At 51.4% G+C, this 17407-nt stretch overlaps 1 protein-coding gene across 3 annotated transcripts in view; it reads left to right on the plus strand.

The window, feature by feature from the left end:
• Positions 1–4757: 4757 nt before the first annotated feature.
• rap1gap2a (RAP1 GTPase activating protein 2a) overlaps positions 4758–17407 on the plus strand; it is a 100548-nt gene continuing 87898 nt past the window's right edge. The window contains exon 1 of one of the 3 annotated variants that reach the window (XM_069184193.1): positions 4758–4870. Coding sequence is in view for 2 of the 3 variants with exons in the window: in XM_069184183.1 (XP_069040284.1) it covers positions 11810–11862 (53 nt within the window). In the remaining variant the exon portion in view is untranslated. Of the gene's footprint in view, positions 4871–6844; positions 7085–11761; positions 11863–17407 lie in introns of those variants that run through there. The other 2 variants (XM_069184184.1, XM_069184183.1) reach the window with 2 other exon arrangements.

A 17407-nucleotide genomic window follows, 5' to 3' on the forward strand; every position in this document is an offset into this window, starting at 1 on the left:
CTAATAATCCCCATCTCTGAACTGGCTTCATCACTCTGCTCTCCTCCCCACTGAGAGCTGGTGTGTTGGGAGAGTACTGGTGCATCATCCAGGTGGGGCCGCACACTGGTGGTGGTGGAGGGGATCCCCATTACCTGGGGGTGCTATTACCATTATTATTATTATGATTAATGACACAGTGGAGGCAGTGAACTGAGCTCGTTCAGTGCCATGTTCTGCGGGTGAGTGCGGTGTTTGTCAAGAGGGGGGCTGCCTGAGAAGAGACTGCTCCCTCAATGAGCTGCAGAGGCTTCCAAGTCAGGGACAGATTCGGGGAGCTGGCTCTCTCATTCGGGGGGGTGCAGTCAGAGCAGGCGATGAGTGTCCAGCTCACCTTGCTCCCGGGGGCCGAGCGCTGACTCGAGGGGCGACTCTCGGCCAGGCGCCCCCTGTGACCCCCACCCTGCTCGCTGTCCCTCAGCCGCTCCCTGGCTCATGTCGTAGGCCCAGCCTCGAACCAGCAGCGCCTGGATCATAGGGTCCCTCTGTAGGCCTCAGGAGCTGCTCACGCAGGACGCTGAGCAGTTGTGTGCGGGCTGGAGCATGTTGAGAGTCCTTACAGCTTCAGGAGGGTCCCGACTGTGGCGTCTAGCCCACGAACCAGGGCTCACTGTAGCTGTGCCGCTGGCCTGGGTCTGTCTTGGGCCCTGGGGACCCTCTTGGGACCCTCTTCTTCCCGCCCGGCTGGTGAGGATGCCGACTGTGCCAGCTGCTGCTCTGGCACTGGGTTCAGTGCTGAAGCGCTGACTGTGGGAATCTGCAGCATCACTCCACACCCACCCCCCCTCCCACTGGTCTCAGCGCACACTCCCTCCCTCTCCGCTGCCCGCAGCCGAGCTGGAGACAGGCAGGGCCATCTGAGGGCACTCTCCCGGGCGCCGCAGCGGAGAGAGATGGCAGCGAAGAAGCCGCCGTCAGAGGCGCGATGGGAGCTGGTGAGATGGTGAGTGGGTCCTGCAGAGTCTGTGACTGAGGGGAGTCTTGGTCTGCCAGCACCTCTCTGTGTACTATCAGATGTCTGCTGTCTCTGGGTGGTGGGGGGGGGGAGGCACTGCGGATTCGGCTCTCCGCTCTCTCCTCGCTGGATCGCTGGGGGGCGGGGGGGGGGGGAGATCATGCAGGAAGTTTTCCGACTCGTGTCAGAAAGGCGTCCTGCTCGGGACGAGCATTTCCTGGGAAAGCTGCCAAGTTCGGTTCTTACGTGGGCGCACGTTTGGCGGGTCAAATGATTTATTTTAGCAGCCGGTCAATTCCTCCCGTCGCGGCGTTAAGGGCAGGAAGAAAGGGCCTGCCGGTGTCATAGACAGTAACAGCAATGAGGATGTTTTGCTGACAGGCTGGACACTCGGACGTTCGAAACATCTGTCCATCCAGGAGGGCCGGTGAGGTTCTGAAAGACAGGATCCCTCCAGTCGTTGAGGTGCTGTGTCACAGAAGTGTGTTTTGTATTGGAGCGTGTCGGTCTCATTTTAATATCACATTAACAAATCGCTGCGGGGGGAAAAGGGCTAATCGGAATGCATCGGAAAACGTCCTTTTTTAAGCGGGTATGTGCCGGAGACCGGCTGTGTCGATGGCAGCGCTGCAGGGAAGTTGGCGCTCATGTTTGAACAGAGGTGAGTGGAGGCCTTTCGCCAGGCAGAGACAGCAAGAAGCCGCAGGTCAGGAAAGGTCTGGATCCAGGTGCCAGCCTGACTTCTTTCAGGAAACGGCTGGACAGGTCAGGCCCCCCTCTTGTTTGGGTCCCGTCTTGTGTTCGGTGGCTCTGTCCCGGGAGAACTGTCTGGTTCAAGCTCTGGGTGTCTGTGGTTCGTACCTTCAGCAGCAGGGGGCATAGTTTTATATGGCCAGGAGCCATATCACCCTGCAACTCACACCTGGCAACCCAATGAAGCTCAGCAGGTGTGAGCCTGGTCAGTACCTGGAGGGGAGACTCCTGGGAAAAACTAAGGTTGCTGCTGGAAGAGGTGTTAGTGGGGCCAGCAGGGGGTGCTCACTCTGCGGCTCATGTGGGTCCTAATGCCCCAGAATAGTGACGGGGACACTATACTGTAAACAGGCGCCGTCCTTCAGATGAGACGTAAAACCGAGGTCCTGACTCTCTGTGGTCATTAAAAATCCCAGGGCGTTTCTCGAAAAGAGTAGGGGTGTTACCCTGGTGTCCTGGCCAAATTTCCCATTGGCCTTTATCAATCATGGTCTCCTAATAATCCCCATCTCTGAACTGGCTTCATCACTCTGCTCTCCTCCCCACTGAGAGCTGGTGTGTGGGGAGAGGACTGGTGCATCATCCAGGTGGGGCTGCACACTGGTGGTGGTGGAGGGGATCCCCATTACCTGTAAAGAGCTTTGAGTGGAGTGTCCAGAAAAGCGCTATATAAGTGTAAGCAGTTATTATTGTTATTATTATTATTATTATCTGGCTGAGCTGTGCCGTGTTGAAACCGATCTGGAGGGCAGGTGTGCCTGCCTGGCACCCGGGCTGGCGAAGCAGGAAGTGGGCCTGGCGTACCGCCCTCTGAGCCCGGAGAGAGCCTGCTGCTTCCCAAGGCTCCGATCAGGGATTCTGCGTGTCCTAGGATTCGCCACCTTTCCAGATGTCACACTCAACAAGCGCTTGCACACTGGAACGTAAAAAAACGTATGATGATTGGAGGACGCAGGTTTTCAAATTAAAAGGATATATTTACTAATACTTTCTCTTGGAATTGTTAGCTGTTGCTATTTCCTTTCTTTATTCCCATTCCTCCTCCACATGGGACTTTTTTCTAAAACATTGTTAATTCCATTCCATATGAATTGGCGCGTCTGAATAAGCCCGGCTCGGCCGTCGCGCAGTTCCAGTATTTCACCACTTGGTGGCAGCGTTTGACTCTACAAGAGGCTACTGCGAAAATTTACCAGATACACATTTCACTACTAGTCGCAAATACAGCAATGTGGTCTGGGGTTTGGGAAAACAAAATAATGTTTTTCTGTCTTATATGCACGTCTATGACATTAGCAGATGGTTGAATTCTAAGTTTTCATCTATAAATCATCTGATTTATCTGTGCTATAGCACATTGGCTAACGGGTTCTTGTAATGAGTGACACAAGATAACATTCAGTTTGCAGTTTAAATCAAGGTTTGCAAGACCTTGCCTGTGGATATAGAGAGAGATTCAGAAATACTGTTCTAAATGCCAGATGCTATTGAACATCAATTACATTAATTACATCACTGCTGCACTCACATCAACTTACAGTACATCACAGCTGCGCTACATTAATGACATCACAGCCACACTCACGTCAACTTACATCACAGCTGCGCTACATCAATGACATCACAGCCACACTCACGTCAACTTACATCACAGCTGCGCTACATCAATGACATCACAGCCACACTCACGTCAACTTACATCACAGCTGTGCTACATCAATGACATCACAGCCACACTCACGTCAACTTACATCACAGCTGCGCTACATCAATGACATCACAGCCACACTCACGTCAACTTACATCACAGCTGCGCTACATCAGATGATGCCCTGCCCTCTGCAGTAAAAACAGGGCAAACAGAAAACAGAGAGAATACAGAGTCAGGGGAGCTGTGGTAGCTGAGATGGCAAGGGTGTCTAGCTCCTGTCCGGAAGGTGGGTACCTGTGTTCAATCCCAGGTAGGGGCAAGTGATAGAGCTTGCTCTGATTCCTTCCAGATGACTCCCAGGTCCACTCAGCCTGCTTTCCAAGTGAGTACTGGGGGTTAATCCTTCTGGGGGTGACAGGCCGGCCAGAGTGTGATGCTGACCACCTCACCTCCACCTCCAGTGGTCAAAGAAAAATGGTGGCCCTTGCCACCCATTCCCCAAGGGCCTTGAAGGCCTGAAAAGGGACCTACTGTACCTACCTACCGACTGCACCCTCCACAGTTCTGCCTGGGATTTTTAGTATCTTGTGATGCCAAGCTGATTTCTTTTCCAGCAGGAATCCCTCTCTGTTCAAGTTCAATCAGAGATCATTGTCATTAAACAGAGCGTCGGGGTACCTTCAGAGCTGAATGTCCCTAACGTTCAAAACAGTGCTGTCAGTGGGCGCGTTGGTGTTTTAATGAGACTGCGTTTCACAGCTCCAGGCAGGAGTGAAGAGGTCATTAGGAAGCATTTAAAGAGTTGATGACCTGCCTCTTCTGCTGTGGGGTGCCAGCAATTCCGACTCTGAGAGCTGTCTGGGGCATTGTGAAGCACACTCAGAGCCTCTCAGAGCCCGGTGGGCAGCTCTGTGTGAGGCATGTCAAGCACAGCCTCTCAGCTCATCTTACAGGAGGAGAAAATTGAATCTGATTGCAGTGCTGTCAGACACCAGACGATAAAGCTGGTTAGACAAGACCTGCCTTTCTAAATCCATGTTGAATCCTATGATATGGTGTATTTAGATTTTCAGAAGACTTGTAATAAAGTTCTTTTTCATAAAATACTGATTCTCAAATTGTAGGAGGTAGGCATTGGTGGTGGTAGGAAATACAAGAGCTTGGACTGAGAATTGAGTAGTATACAGAAGGAGTATATAGGGGTAACTACAGATTGGGGTGATGACCCAGGAAGTAGTAAACAAAGGAAAGCAGGATGTGAAGGATTTGCACAAACTAGCTTGTGTTGGGTCTGAGCGATATCATTCAAGTGATACTAGATGGTAAGTCAGTTTGCAATGTTTGCTTCCTTGCAGGTACGTGAAAGAGGGGAGGTTTAAGATAGAGGAGAGGACGCTGACAGCGTTCCAGTGGCTGTACTCCCCCAGCCAGCACCACATCGCCAGCAGAGCAGACCCGCGCTCCGCCCACAGGTACAGTCCCTGCGCAGAGATAAGGCCACCAGGACACAACACCAAGCCTGAGACAGAGCAGGCACAAACACATCAGGGGCAGGTGCAGACTGGCTGTGAGGATCGTGCAGGGCGAGATGCAGAAGTTCATGCACGAGGCTGCTATGTAGACTGTGGGTGCAGAAGTGTAGTGGGAAAGACAGGCAGGCCCATCTATCTTGGGGTAAAGACCACACAAGATTGCCTGAACAGCAGCAACCCTCCACATAATAATAATTATAATAATAATAATAATAATAATAATAATAATGAATTACACATACAAAGCCCTTTTTTGGACACTCCACTCAAAGCGCTTTACAGGTAATGGGGATCCCCTCCACCACCACTAGTGTGCAGCCCCACCTGGATGATGTGACGACAGCCATAGTGCACCAGAACGCTCCCCACACACCAGCTCTCAGTGGGGAGGAGAGCAGAGTGATGAAGCCAGTTCAGAGATGGGGATTATTGGGAGGCCATGATTGGTAAAGGTCAGGGGGAAATTTGGCCAGGACACCAGGGTAACACCTCTACTCTTTTAGAGAAACGCCCTGGTATTTTAAATGACCACAGAGAGTCAGGACCTCGGTTTTATGTCTCACCCAAAGGACGGTGCCTTTTTACAGTATAGTGTCCCCGTCACTATACTGGGGCATTAGGACCCAAACAGACCGCAGGGTGAGCGCCCCCTGCTGGCCCCACCAACACCTCTTCCAGCAGCAACCTTAGCTTTCCCAGGAGGTCTCCCATCCACGCTCACACCTGCTGAGCTTCAGGGGGCTGCCAGTTGTGAGTTGCAGGGTGATACAGCTGCTGGAGAGTTGTTGTTTAAAGGAACAGAAAACATCACAGGCAGAACAGACCGATGCAGCACCCGCGGCTCAGGAGGGGTTTCCTAGGCAACATCGGAATGCTGGCCACTGTGCTCCACAGCCTTGAGCCTGCAGAGGAAGTGAAATGTCTTGGTGCTAAATGGACTGGAGGAGCAGAAAGCTGGTTCAACTGCACCTGGAGGCTCTTTGTGGCTCTTGGAAAATAACAGCATGGATGTTCCAGATTGGTGTTGCGTGCCTCTGGGCTGTTATTTTGTCCGTCGTTCGCTGGCCCCCAGTCAGTGCTGTGTCCTTGCTGGAGCCCTGTGTGTAAATGCTCTGTTTGAGAGAAGGGAGATATGAGGCTACCATCTGCACAGTGATAACACTCTGTTTAGCTACTCGATAACCACCTGCACTGCCCTGCAATTGTGACACCCAACCCTCCCAGTGGAGTGTGAAGCCGCTGGGATGATTGCTTTTAAAGGTGATGTATACAATAAAGATAATTCAGGAGAGAGGAGGCAATCATACCGGTGTCAAAAGCACAACGGCACTAGATGATCACTGTTGGGGGACAGAAGTGCTAATCAAGAAATTTTAAGAGAGAATGCAAGATGCTTCTTTACACAGATGAAGTCTCTCAGCCACATTTTTAAGGCTGATTAATTGACACAGGGCTAGGCTGGAGCGGAAATGTATGTTTGTGCGTGCTCTGCTTTGTGCTCAGTGTTTTGTTACAGGTGAAATTTTTGTCAAGGCTGCTACTGGTAATTAGAGCTCCCTATTTAAACCAGCCGGGCAGTAAATGTGTCCCAAAGTTGAGTGGGGTGGCAGAGCCGCCCGGCAGGACAGCTTGTGTTCCTATTGCACAGTGGTGACGCCCCTCTCGTCACTGCTGGTGCTAATGGTGCTGCGGGCTATTGAAGAAGCCATTTCAGCAGAAGGGCAGTAAAGGGTAATAAAATCATACATCTAACCTCATTAAATCAACACAGTTATCATATTGCAACAGCCGCCCCGCTCCAGAGAGAGCAGAAAGACCTCTCTCCCTCTCTTCACGTCTCTCCTCTCCTTTGAACTCTCTCTGTGAGCCCACCTTTCTTCTCCCTTCCTCTCTCTCTCTGCAGGACTCCTTATTCCTGCTTTCCTCCTCTCCTGACTCATCTCATCCCCCTCTCTCTCTCCGCCACCCCCACTCCCGTGCTCTCCCTCTCTCTGCCCTCCCCCTCCCTCTCCCTCTCCCTCTCTCTTCGTTTCTGTCTCTCTCTCTCTCTTTCTCTCCTCTCTTTAGCTGCATCTCTCATGTTGCACCAGGCAGTTGTGCAGAAATGTTCACTCCAGTGACTCCAGTGGGCAAAGGGACAGCCGAGGAGACAAGGCAAGATTTAAAACTCCACTGATCAAAAAAAAAAAGGAAGCAAAAATATCTTAACATTTTTTACAAAAAAATGTGTTTGTTGTAATATTAGACGTGGTGCATGCTCTCTCCCATTGAATTAAACTGTTGCTGCGTGGTATCTTGTAAATGCAATCTCTTGTTGTGTTCTACAGCTCATAACAGATAAAGACAACTGTGGCAAGGGATCTGCATGCTCAATTGCTCTGCAAGATGAAACTAAAATCTCTAATTAGACTAATACAGCATGATAGGATGTTGTGAAGATACTGGGGCATTTAACTCCTGTGTGTTTGCTGTTTGTCTGTGACGTGGTATAATGTTTGATGACAGACGTATTAATAGTTGAGGAGCTGTCCCTCTGAAGGCATGCTTCTTCCCTTTTATGGTGTTTTTAGTGACCTTAATTGTTAGGAATATTAATTAGGATCAAGTTAGAATTTGCTGCGTTTGAGGTGTTTTATATCTTGAAGTTGTTCATTGATCTCAAACCAAGTCATTGGCTTTTGCTTTGTTACCCTCAAGTATGCTTTGATTCGGTTCCTCAGTGCCTGTGTCTCAGAAAGGGTCTGAGATTTGTTACATCACCAGAGGACTTCAAAGCATTTAGAACTTCCTGTGAGATGTACGATTAACCTCTTTGCAAGTAATAAGGAAAGATCTGAACTTCATAATGAATTTACTTGAACTTACTGAAAGGGGGGTTTAAAACGGAAGTCGGATCTAATATTGCTGCTGGTTCTTCATCTTTGTGATCTACCACATGCAATGCAACTTGCTAACATGTCTTGTGCTGTGTTTAGTAAGGAGCCATAGATGGAGGAATTGTGTCTGAGCAGAAGGCTGTAGTTTGTACTGAGGTGCTCATACCTCATGGTCCCAGTAAGGGTCTGGCTTATTTGGTGGTAATGGGCCAGTATTATCTTGCTTTCCAAGATGCTGTTTAGCCATTGTTAGCACTACGTTTTAAGGAATGCCCTTGATTGCTTTACAGTATATCCCTGTTCTTCCGTAGCTGTGAAAATCTGCAAAACAACATGTGCTTTTTTATTTCTCTGATACTTTACAAGCTCCATGAGAGTGAGAGTGAGAGACAGGAGTGACCGTGGGTCTGGGGCTCCAGGGAGAGTGAGAGTGAGAGAGAGGAGTGACTGTGGGTCTGGGGCTCCAGGGAGAGTGAGAGAGAGGAGTGACCGTGGGTCTGGGGCTCCAGGGAGAGTGAGATAGAGGAGTGACTGTGGGTCTGGGGCTCCAGGGAGAGTGAGAGAGTGAGAGACAGGAGTGACTGTGGGTCTGGGGCTCCAGGGAGAGTGAGAGAGTGAGAGACAGGAGTGACTGTGGGTCTGGGGCTCCAGGGAGAGTGAGAGTGAGAGAGGGGAGTGACTGTGGGTCTGGGGCTCCAGGGAGAGTGAGAGAGAGTGAGAGACAGAAGTTACTGTGGGTCTGGGGCTCCAAGGAGAGTGAGAGAGTGAGAGAGAGGAGTGACCGTGGGTCTGGGGCTCCAGGGAGAGTGAGAGAGTGAGAGAGGGGAGTGACCGTGGGTCTGGGGCTCCAGGGAGAGTGAGAGAGAGTGAGAGACGGGAGTGACTGTGGGTCTGGGGCTCCAAGGAGAGTGAGAGAGTGAGAGAGAGGAGTGACCGTGGGTCTGGGGCTCCAGGGAGAGTGAGAGAGAGTGAGAGGAGTGATCGTGGGTCTGGGGCTCCAGGGAGAGTGAGAGAGAGAGAGACAGGAGTGACTGTGGGTCTGGGGCTCCAGGGAGAGTGAGAGAGAGTGAGAGACAGGAGTGACTGTGGGTCTGGGGCTCCAGGGAGAGTGAGAGAGAGAGAGAGGAGTGACCGTGGGTCTGGGGCTCCAGGGAGAGTGAGAGAGAGTGAGAGAGGTGCAGGCTCACATGCAAGCAAGCCTGTTACAAAGACAGGGGTGTGTTTTTCTCCTGGCACAGAGCTTGTGTTAATGGGCTGTACCTGGGCAAGACACCCAGATCTGATTTCTTCATTTTACTGGAAGCCATTGTGCCAGACATGAAACATGCAGTAGAAAGTAATGTTATTATTTGCATCTGTAGTCAATTTGCCTATCCAGTGACCAGGGTTCAGTAAATTGATCTAGTGATTTGCCTTTAGGAGTCCATGTAAATTTGTTCGCTGGACCTGTGGAGTTTCTTGCAAAGGGAGCTATGGCATATAAAATACTGATTGATTAATTGATATCTGTTCCTAAACAGCAATTCAATTGAATAATATGTGTTAAATAGCTGTGAAGCATGGCAGGAGGCAGAGAGTGCCCTCTGGAGGAAGGGAAGCATGTGGTTTTCTGACACCAGTGAGCTGACTGGCATGACATCTTTTGGGAGTTTCAAATCAGCATGGGCTCCACGCGTTGTAAACCTGAAGCCGAGATTTGCTGGTGGGTGTGGCGAGGGAGCTGAGAGATCAGCCGGAGCCGGAGCCCGAGACACAGCCGTGCACAGGAGCAGGACGACAGCAGGCCTGCCGAGCTCGGGGGCGGCGCCCCTGCCCTCGGCTGCTGTTCTCCTGCCCCCGTGTCGGGCGCTCGCCTCCGCTCTCCCCCAGAGCTTTCAAAGTTACAGCCGCGGCTTTGCTTCGGCTTGATTGGCTCTGGCAGGTCCTGCCCCCGCGCTCAGCGGAGGATCAATAGGGACTTTGAAGGTGGCATGTGTCGGCGGGGGCTCGGCTCAGGCGGCCCCGTCTGCTGCCGCGCCGTCACGGGGACCAGGCAAGGACAGGCCCCGGCCCAGAGCCATCACGTACAGCACACACCTCCCCTTCTCTTCTCTGTGTGGCGGGTTCCCCTCAGCGGCTGTCACAAGCGTCACGAACTGCGTGCCCTGCCGTGGTCTCTCTGTGCTGAGCTGCACAGTGCTTTACACACATCTGCACTAACCTCAACCTCAAGATGTCATGTCAGTTACCAAACCGCTCTATACCATACGGTGTCGCGGGAAGCCGGAGCCTACCCAGCAAGCAACAGGCACAAGGCAGGGTACACCCTGGATGGGACGCCAGTCCATTGCAGGGCAAGTACAAGCCAATCATACATGAGGACAGTTTGGAGGCCACAGTAAAGGCCAAGGGGGGAAATTAGGCCCGGACACCAGGATAACTCCCTACTTTTAGCGAGAAATGCCCGGGGATCTTTGATGACCACTGAGAGTCAGGACCTCGGTTTAACGTCTAATCCGAAAGATGGCGCCCACTGAAGTATAGTGTCTCCGCCAATATACTGGGGCATTAGGACCCACACAGACCGCAGGGTGAGTGCCCCCCTGCTGCTCCCACTAACACCTCTTCCAGCAGCAACCTTAGTTTTTCCCAGGAGGTCTCCCATCCAGGTACTGACCAGGCTCACACCCGCTGAGCTCCAGAGGGCTGCCAGTTGAGACCTGCAGGGAGATACGGCTGCTGCCAACCTCAACATATCAATTGTTAATCGTCCAATCAATGAAGACTATCGATAGGCTTGCTCAGGGTCAAAAAGGACAAGCTCCCACCTGGCACAAGTGACTAATGCCATTGATTCAAAGGTGAAATCAAAAGCAATTACATTGATTTCATAATAATTGTAACAGACTGCTCTGTATATCATAGCATGGCTACTATAGATAGATTAGCATGGGACTTCTGTGTCTGAACCAGCTCCTGATCTGCTCCGGCCCCACTCCTGCTTCATGATTGGTGCATCCCTTGGGGATGGGTATTTGAATGACATGCCTGTTGCGTCTCTTCCCAGAGACGGCATTGTGCTTTATGACCTTTGCCCGGTGTTTTGCTGAGAAGCCGATAGCCCTGCTAGCCCTGAGCTTGACAGGCAGCTCATGGCGGACAGCGCAGAGCCCAGCCAGCGGGGCTGCATCTCACTGGAGCCGCCGTGGACGTGACTCCTCGCCGGCGGCACTGGGAGTTGAGAAACGTCAGCGGTTCCGCGCCGCAGCGGGGCCGGGTTCTTGTCTGTGGACGAGGGATGTGTCCAGGGAGTCGTTCCCCTGCTGAGGGCGTGGTGGTTATAAACGAGTTTCCTGCAAACCTGCTGGTCAACGTGCCCCCCGTTTCCTAGGGAACTGTGATTTTTTTCTCCTGGGCTGGGTATCTCTAGCAAAGTGCCAGTAGGGTAGCTGGCAGGGCACTGCGGTAGCCTGGACCAGGCTGGGCCCTGCTTCCAGAATGAAGGAAGGCACTTCCTTCAGAGACAGGGTATCCATGGCGACGCAACACCCATAGGGTGACCTTTAATCCAGATTTTCGCAGATTTGTCCTCCTGTTTACTCCTTAAAGACCTGTCCTGGAGGAATTTTTAAATATCTTTATATGTCCAGAATTGTTCCTTCGTTCTTTTCCCTGAAGGTTTCAATTCAAAAAGGTTTTAGTTTGTTGTACAAACAACCCCCCCCCCAACACACACATACACAAGCGCGCACACACGTTGAGGGAGTGCCCATTTCTGGATTTCTGGAGTATGGTATCTCTCAACACCCACCGCCCAGCAGGCCGAGAGTTTGTCACGATCTCCAGGCCGGTGACTGGCCGCTGTCCGTCTCCCAGGGGGCGGCCATCGCCCCGCCGCCGCGGAAACTGGCGGAGAGCGAGAGGCGACGGGCGTTCAGCCCTGGGAAACTTATTACATTAAACTGTTTAAAAAAACCATTAACGGACTGCGTGGGAAGCGTGGAGAAGAGGAAGCCGAAACCCGATGGTTTTAAAGACGCATTTGTGTACCTGCGGCACAAACACGCGGATTGTAAAGTAAGCGTTTTGCCGTTTCAGCTCTACTGAAAAAACGCCCAGTGTTGAGCTTCTGTATTCCCCGGAAAACACCGCCGTAAGCGGTTCATCCTAATGTGTTTTTGCTGCTTAGGACGCTGTAGCGCTGCACTTAAGGCCATTCATGTTAAAAAATATCTCTCTTAATTATACCAGTTTATACTTGTTACCTAATATTTCCCTTTTCAGATTTACACTCGGTGCAGTATTTCATAAGGTAAAGAAAGGCTTTAAAAGTAATTGCTCGTTTCGGTTTAAACGAAGCGTGTCGACCGTGCAGGATGTTCTTGACTAAAACCTTGAGGCGTAAAGTTTTACGGCTGTAAATCGGCATTGCTGTAGCACAACCCAGGAAAGCAAACCATTGCGAGGCTTATCCACTGTAGGAGAGGTTTTGGCAAGTTTGACTTGGGTCTAGGTAAACGCTGCGGTGAAGATGTGCAAACAGGCTGTGTTGATTCTCAGTGCTAAATGTTGTAAGGCGAGTGATGTGCTCCTGGCGAGATCAGTGCCTGTTACATTTAAATGTGAGGTTTCACTGCCCTTTCCTGGGGCAGTTACTGTCCTGCCAAAATATTTGGAAAGTGGGGAAACTTCCCCAGGACTGTAAACTAGTAGCAGACCAGACCTCCGTGTGCAGGCCTATAGGTAACGTAGCTGGAGGTATTGGGATGGCTGTGTTGCGGCCTCGCAGTTTGTCATGACTGTCGGCGCATATGCTTGACTGAAAGCAAGGGCAGACCTGGTTAATGTGCCGGTTTGGAAACCCAGGAAGTGCGATTCAAGCTGCACATGTGAGCTCTGGTTGTTTCTCACTTGGGGGCTGTGGTAACTGAGTCCTCCAGCTGATGCTGGGATTCCCTTTTGTTGCCCTTGGGTGTGGTCTGACCTGTGGTCTGTTTCTTCGTAGTGTAATTACAAGGGCAGTGCAAAGAGCTGCAGCTTGTTTCAGTGTCTGAGTCCAACTCGGGTCTTTAAAACGCAGCCAGCCTTCGCTATTCTGCCATATTGCCTTTGTGCATTAATGACCTGCCTGCCATCTGCCTACCTGACTCTCTGCTTATCTGCTCTCATTAACGTGCAGCTTTAGCAAAAAGAGGATTTTTGATTCAAAAAGGAATTGATGACACCTCATTGAAGCAGGCGAAATAATAACATGCTTTATTTTCTGAAAGAACAAGAAAATCTGAAGACTGCAGTGAAGCTGTTGAGGACAGGCAGCGCACACGATGGTAGACAATAGTACAGCCGGCTCTCCGTGCTGAGCGTGGGTGTGTGTGGGCGTGTGTGTGCAGCCATCCAGCAGGATCCTGTGGTGAGGGGCTGTGTGAGCGGAACGAGCTGCAGAGGCTCCAGCCGCGTCTGCGCAGCCTCTAGAGAAGGAGGAAATGAGTGGAGCCGCTGAGGCAGGAGAGGCAGCGATCCGTGTCTTCAAACGTGGCATTTGTTTTCAAAGTGAAAAAATGCAGCACTTCCCAAGATGTTGCCAGCCAACTGACAAAAACAATCCCACCTGCCTCATAGCCCTGCCTCGTCTTCTCTCCTGCCCCGCCTCACAGCCCTTCCTTCTCTCCTCTCCTGCTCTGCCTCGTCTCCTCTCCTGCCCTGCCTCACAGCTCTGCCTAAACTCCTCTTCTGCCCTGCCTCGTCACCTCTCCTGCCCCGCCTCACAGCCCTGCCTCGTCTGCTCTTCTGTTCTGCCTCACAGCCCTGCTTCGTCTCGTCTCCTGCCTCCTTTCCTGCCCTGCCTCGTCTCCTCTCCTGCCCCGCCTCACAGCTCTGCCTCATCTCCTCTCCTGCTCTGCCTCACAGCCCTGCCTCCTCTCCTGCCCCGCCTCACAGCCCTACCTTGTCTCCTCTCCTGCCCTGCCTCACGGCACTGCTTTGTCTCGTCTCCTGCCTCCTTTCCTGCCCTGCCTTGTCTCCTCTCCTGCCCTGCCTCACAGCACTGACTCGTCTCGTCTCCTGCCTCCTCTCCTGCCCCTCCTCACAGCCCTGCCTTGTCTCCTCTCCTGCCCTGCCTCACAGCACTGACTCATCTCATCTCCTGCCTCCTCTCCTGCCCTGCCTTGTCTCCTCTCCTGCCCTGCCTCACAGCCCTGCCTCGTCTCCTCTCCTGCCCTGCCTCACTGCACTGCCTTGTCCATGCCTCAGCATACCGCCTTAACAGCTGTATTTTCCTATGTCTGGTCAGTAAAGAACATCTGATATTCTTGCTTGCTGCTTCCTTCCACTTGCCCTGTACGTTCCTATGTTTGATCGATCAGCACACAAGCCAGCATTTTGAAGTCTTCCTGCAAATGTCCAGCCTCTTTAATGCATCTGCAGTGATGCAGTTGTAGAGCTTTGAGCTGATTAATGAGGAGAGAAATCTATAACCACTTCTTGTAATGTTGCTTGATTCTAACCACAGTCTAAAAAGAGGATCGTTTTGACTGCCGCATTGAACCATAACTATGCTTTGCAGAGCAGCGCTAGATTTCAAAAATATATATTTTTTTAAGTCATTGCAAAGATGTGCCTTTTAATTTCTGCTCATCAAACAGACTGAATGTTATAATTGTGGTATCAGCGCATTATAGTGCAGTGAAAGCACAGGGAAGATTATGCCTTTTCTGTGAAAACTCAGTAAGAACGTAAGCAAGGCAGCAAACAGTTCAACCTTTGCTGCTTCTTTGCATATTAGTAATTTATTGATCGTATTTATCATCTCGCCAATAACGTCTCAGGATCCTGAGCACTTGTATCGTCCCATCCTCCTCTTGCACCGATAGAGCTCGGGAGGTCAGCTCAGCTGTGAGGTATCCTTGGGGAAACGGTGAAATGAGAGAGAAGTGGGATTAATGGAGCTCTGATAACAGGGGAGTCTGAGCACCATGTAAGATCTTCCAGATGCCAAGCGGGGAGCCTGACTGAAGTGTTGTGGTGGCACTGTGCCCAAGCAATCCATTTTCCGTTTTAGTGACCTGGATATTGGTCTAGGGGCAGCCGCTGCATTCCTGTACTTTCCATTTGAAAGCTGGTTGGATAAGGGGGCAGAGGCATCACGCTCCCTGCAGCTGTGCCTCTGTGCTCTGGATCAGTCTGCCCCCTATTGGCAGGAATGAGCAATGCAGCGCACCATGGTGCAGAGCAGAACAGCAGTCCAGACCATCTGTGAGGTTGTGTGCAATACCAGCTCCGTTCATTCTACCTTTGATAAATATCCGGGCATCATTTGTATAGTCAGAAAGCTTTTTTTTGTGATTGCACTTGCAGCAATTGAGCCTGCTACTTTCACTTTTGATGGATCTCTGTTAATACTGTATTCTTATGTGATTTTTAAAATTGAATAACAAACTTGGAGGTGAAACAGCCTTCAGCATACTTTTGCTAGAGATAACTGTTTTCACTGCAAAACAGCCCCAGGGATGCTGATAAGCTGTGTGAGGTGTGAGAGTTTCCTCTGACCTTCTGCACCTCTCTGTGAACTCAGACACACCCTGCCGCCTCAGAATGCTATATTTTGCACTCATGGCTTTTGACTGGAAACTGCAACCTCACCAGATAGCATAAACAAAGCGCTTCAGAAATAGACCGTGGGACTCGTGTGCTCTTGAGTGTCAGTGCAGCCGAGGTCCCTGAGCTGCTCGCTTCACAGAGAGAAGCCCCCTGGGTACAGCTCCTGCCGCCTCATGCTCGGACCCAGCTCTGCACTGCTTGGAGGGGTGCAGGGTGACTCGGGGCATGCTCGGGTCAGCGGGTGGCTGGCGCCCCCTCTCCTGAGCTGGAGTTCGGCGATGAGTGATGTCACTGGCAGCCCCGTATTTCGAGAGCCTGAGGCCGAGGTGACAGCGTGCTATTTAGTAAAGGCAAGACGACACAAAGTCTGTTCCATGCGGTTTCTTCTGCTTGTTGTCAAACCACCAGAGCGACTGTTCTGCTAAGCCACGTCCTTTGTGACGAGCAGCAGGTACTTCACTGTTAGCAGACAGCGCTGGGGGTGGCACAGCTCTCTTGATGCTGAGGCTGGTGTTGGAGGGCAGTGCCCCCTGCGAGGCTGGGGAAGAGACGACCTCTCCAGTCCTGACACTTTAACTGTTATTCCAGCAGGAATCCTCCTAGTAAAGTTCAGCTGGACTTGTGTAACTCTTGTGCCCACCCAGGAGGAGTGGAACTATGCAGCCTTTGCTCTGAAAGAGTCATGTGCCCTTCTTCACATGCCCTCAGTGAACACACCGCAGAGCCTGCAGTGAACACATGGCACTGCACACTGCAGAGCCCCAAGTGAACACACAGCACTGCACACTGCAGAGCCCCAAGTGAACACACAGCACTGCACACTGCAGAGCCCCAAGTGAACACACAGCACTGCACAACGCATAGCCCCAAGTTAACACACAGCACTGCACAGCGCAGAGCCCGCAGTGAACACAGCACTGCACAGCGCAGAGCCCGCAGTGAACACAGCACTGCACTGCACACTACAGAGCCCCAACTGAACACACAGCACTGCACACTGCACAGCCTGCAGTGAACACTGCACTGCACACCGCACAGCCTGCAGTGAACACACAGCACTGCACACCGCACAGCCTGCAGTGAACACACAGCACTGCACACCGCACAGCCTGCAGTGAACACACAGCACTGCACACCGCAGAGCCCGCAGTGAACACACAGCACTGCACACGGCAGAGCCCGCAGTGAACACACAGCACTGCACACAGCGCAGAGCCCGCAGTGAACACACAGCACTGCACACTGCACAGCCTGCAGTGAACACAGCACTGCACACTGCAGAGCCCCAAGTGAACACACAGCACTGCACACTGCAGAGCCCGCAGTGAACACACAGCACTGCACACTGCAGAGCCCGCAGTGAACACTGGCATTGTAAAACTATGATACTATGGTGAAAAGCAGAATACTACTATCCAGTGAGCTGTGAATTGCTGTTTGGGAAGTCCTGGTCACAGACTCAGACGGATAATGCCGGATAATGTTGAAATAAATCTTTATAATAACAGTTGTCTGCTGAGAACATTAGAGGCAGTGATAAGGTGCAGAACGTGAGAAAGTACTCACTTTGGTCTCTGAGTGCATATCTCTGGCAGGCCAGCAGCTCCTTTTCAAGATTACATTTCAAAGATTAAATTACACTACAGTGCAGTCAAAGCTTGTACTGTACATAGGCATGTACAGTAGTTATATAGAAGGATTAAAATCTTTCAGGATTCTTTTGTTGTTTTGTTTTTCAGTAACCCTGTTGTGCTCTATTCACACATACTTGTGCACTTATCTTAGACATGCGCTAGTGAACTGGTAAATTAGCAAAAGTGGAGAGTATTTGTCTGAGTTCTTTTGGCTTGTGCCGGCTCTGCTGAAGAACTTCTTTACGATCCCATATATCAGCTCTTTAGATCCCGAGCTCAATGTATCACAGGCTGCACTTCTCCTAAAATAGCAAAGCCAGGGAGCAGGGGGATTTCCGATCCCGGATCCCGGAGCTGCTCCAAGGAGCAGCAGCAGGGACCTGAGCTCTGGA

The sequence above is a fragment of the Lepisosteus oculatus genome, chromosome 26 (assembly GCF_040954835.1).
Source record: "Lepisosteus oculatus isolate fLepOcu1 chromosome 26, fLepOcu1.hap2, whole genome shotgun sequence".
In the NCBI taxonomy this organism is placed as follows: domain Eukaryota; kingdom Metazoa; phylum Chordata; class Actinopteri; order Semionotiformes; family Lepisosteidae; genus Lepisosteus; species Lepisosteus oculatus.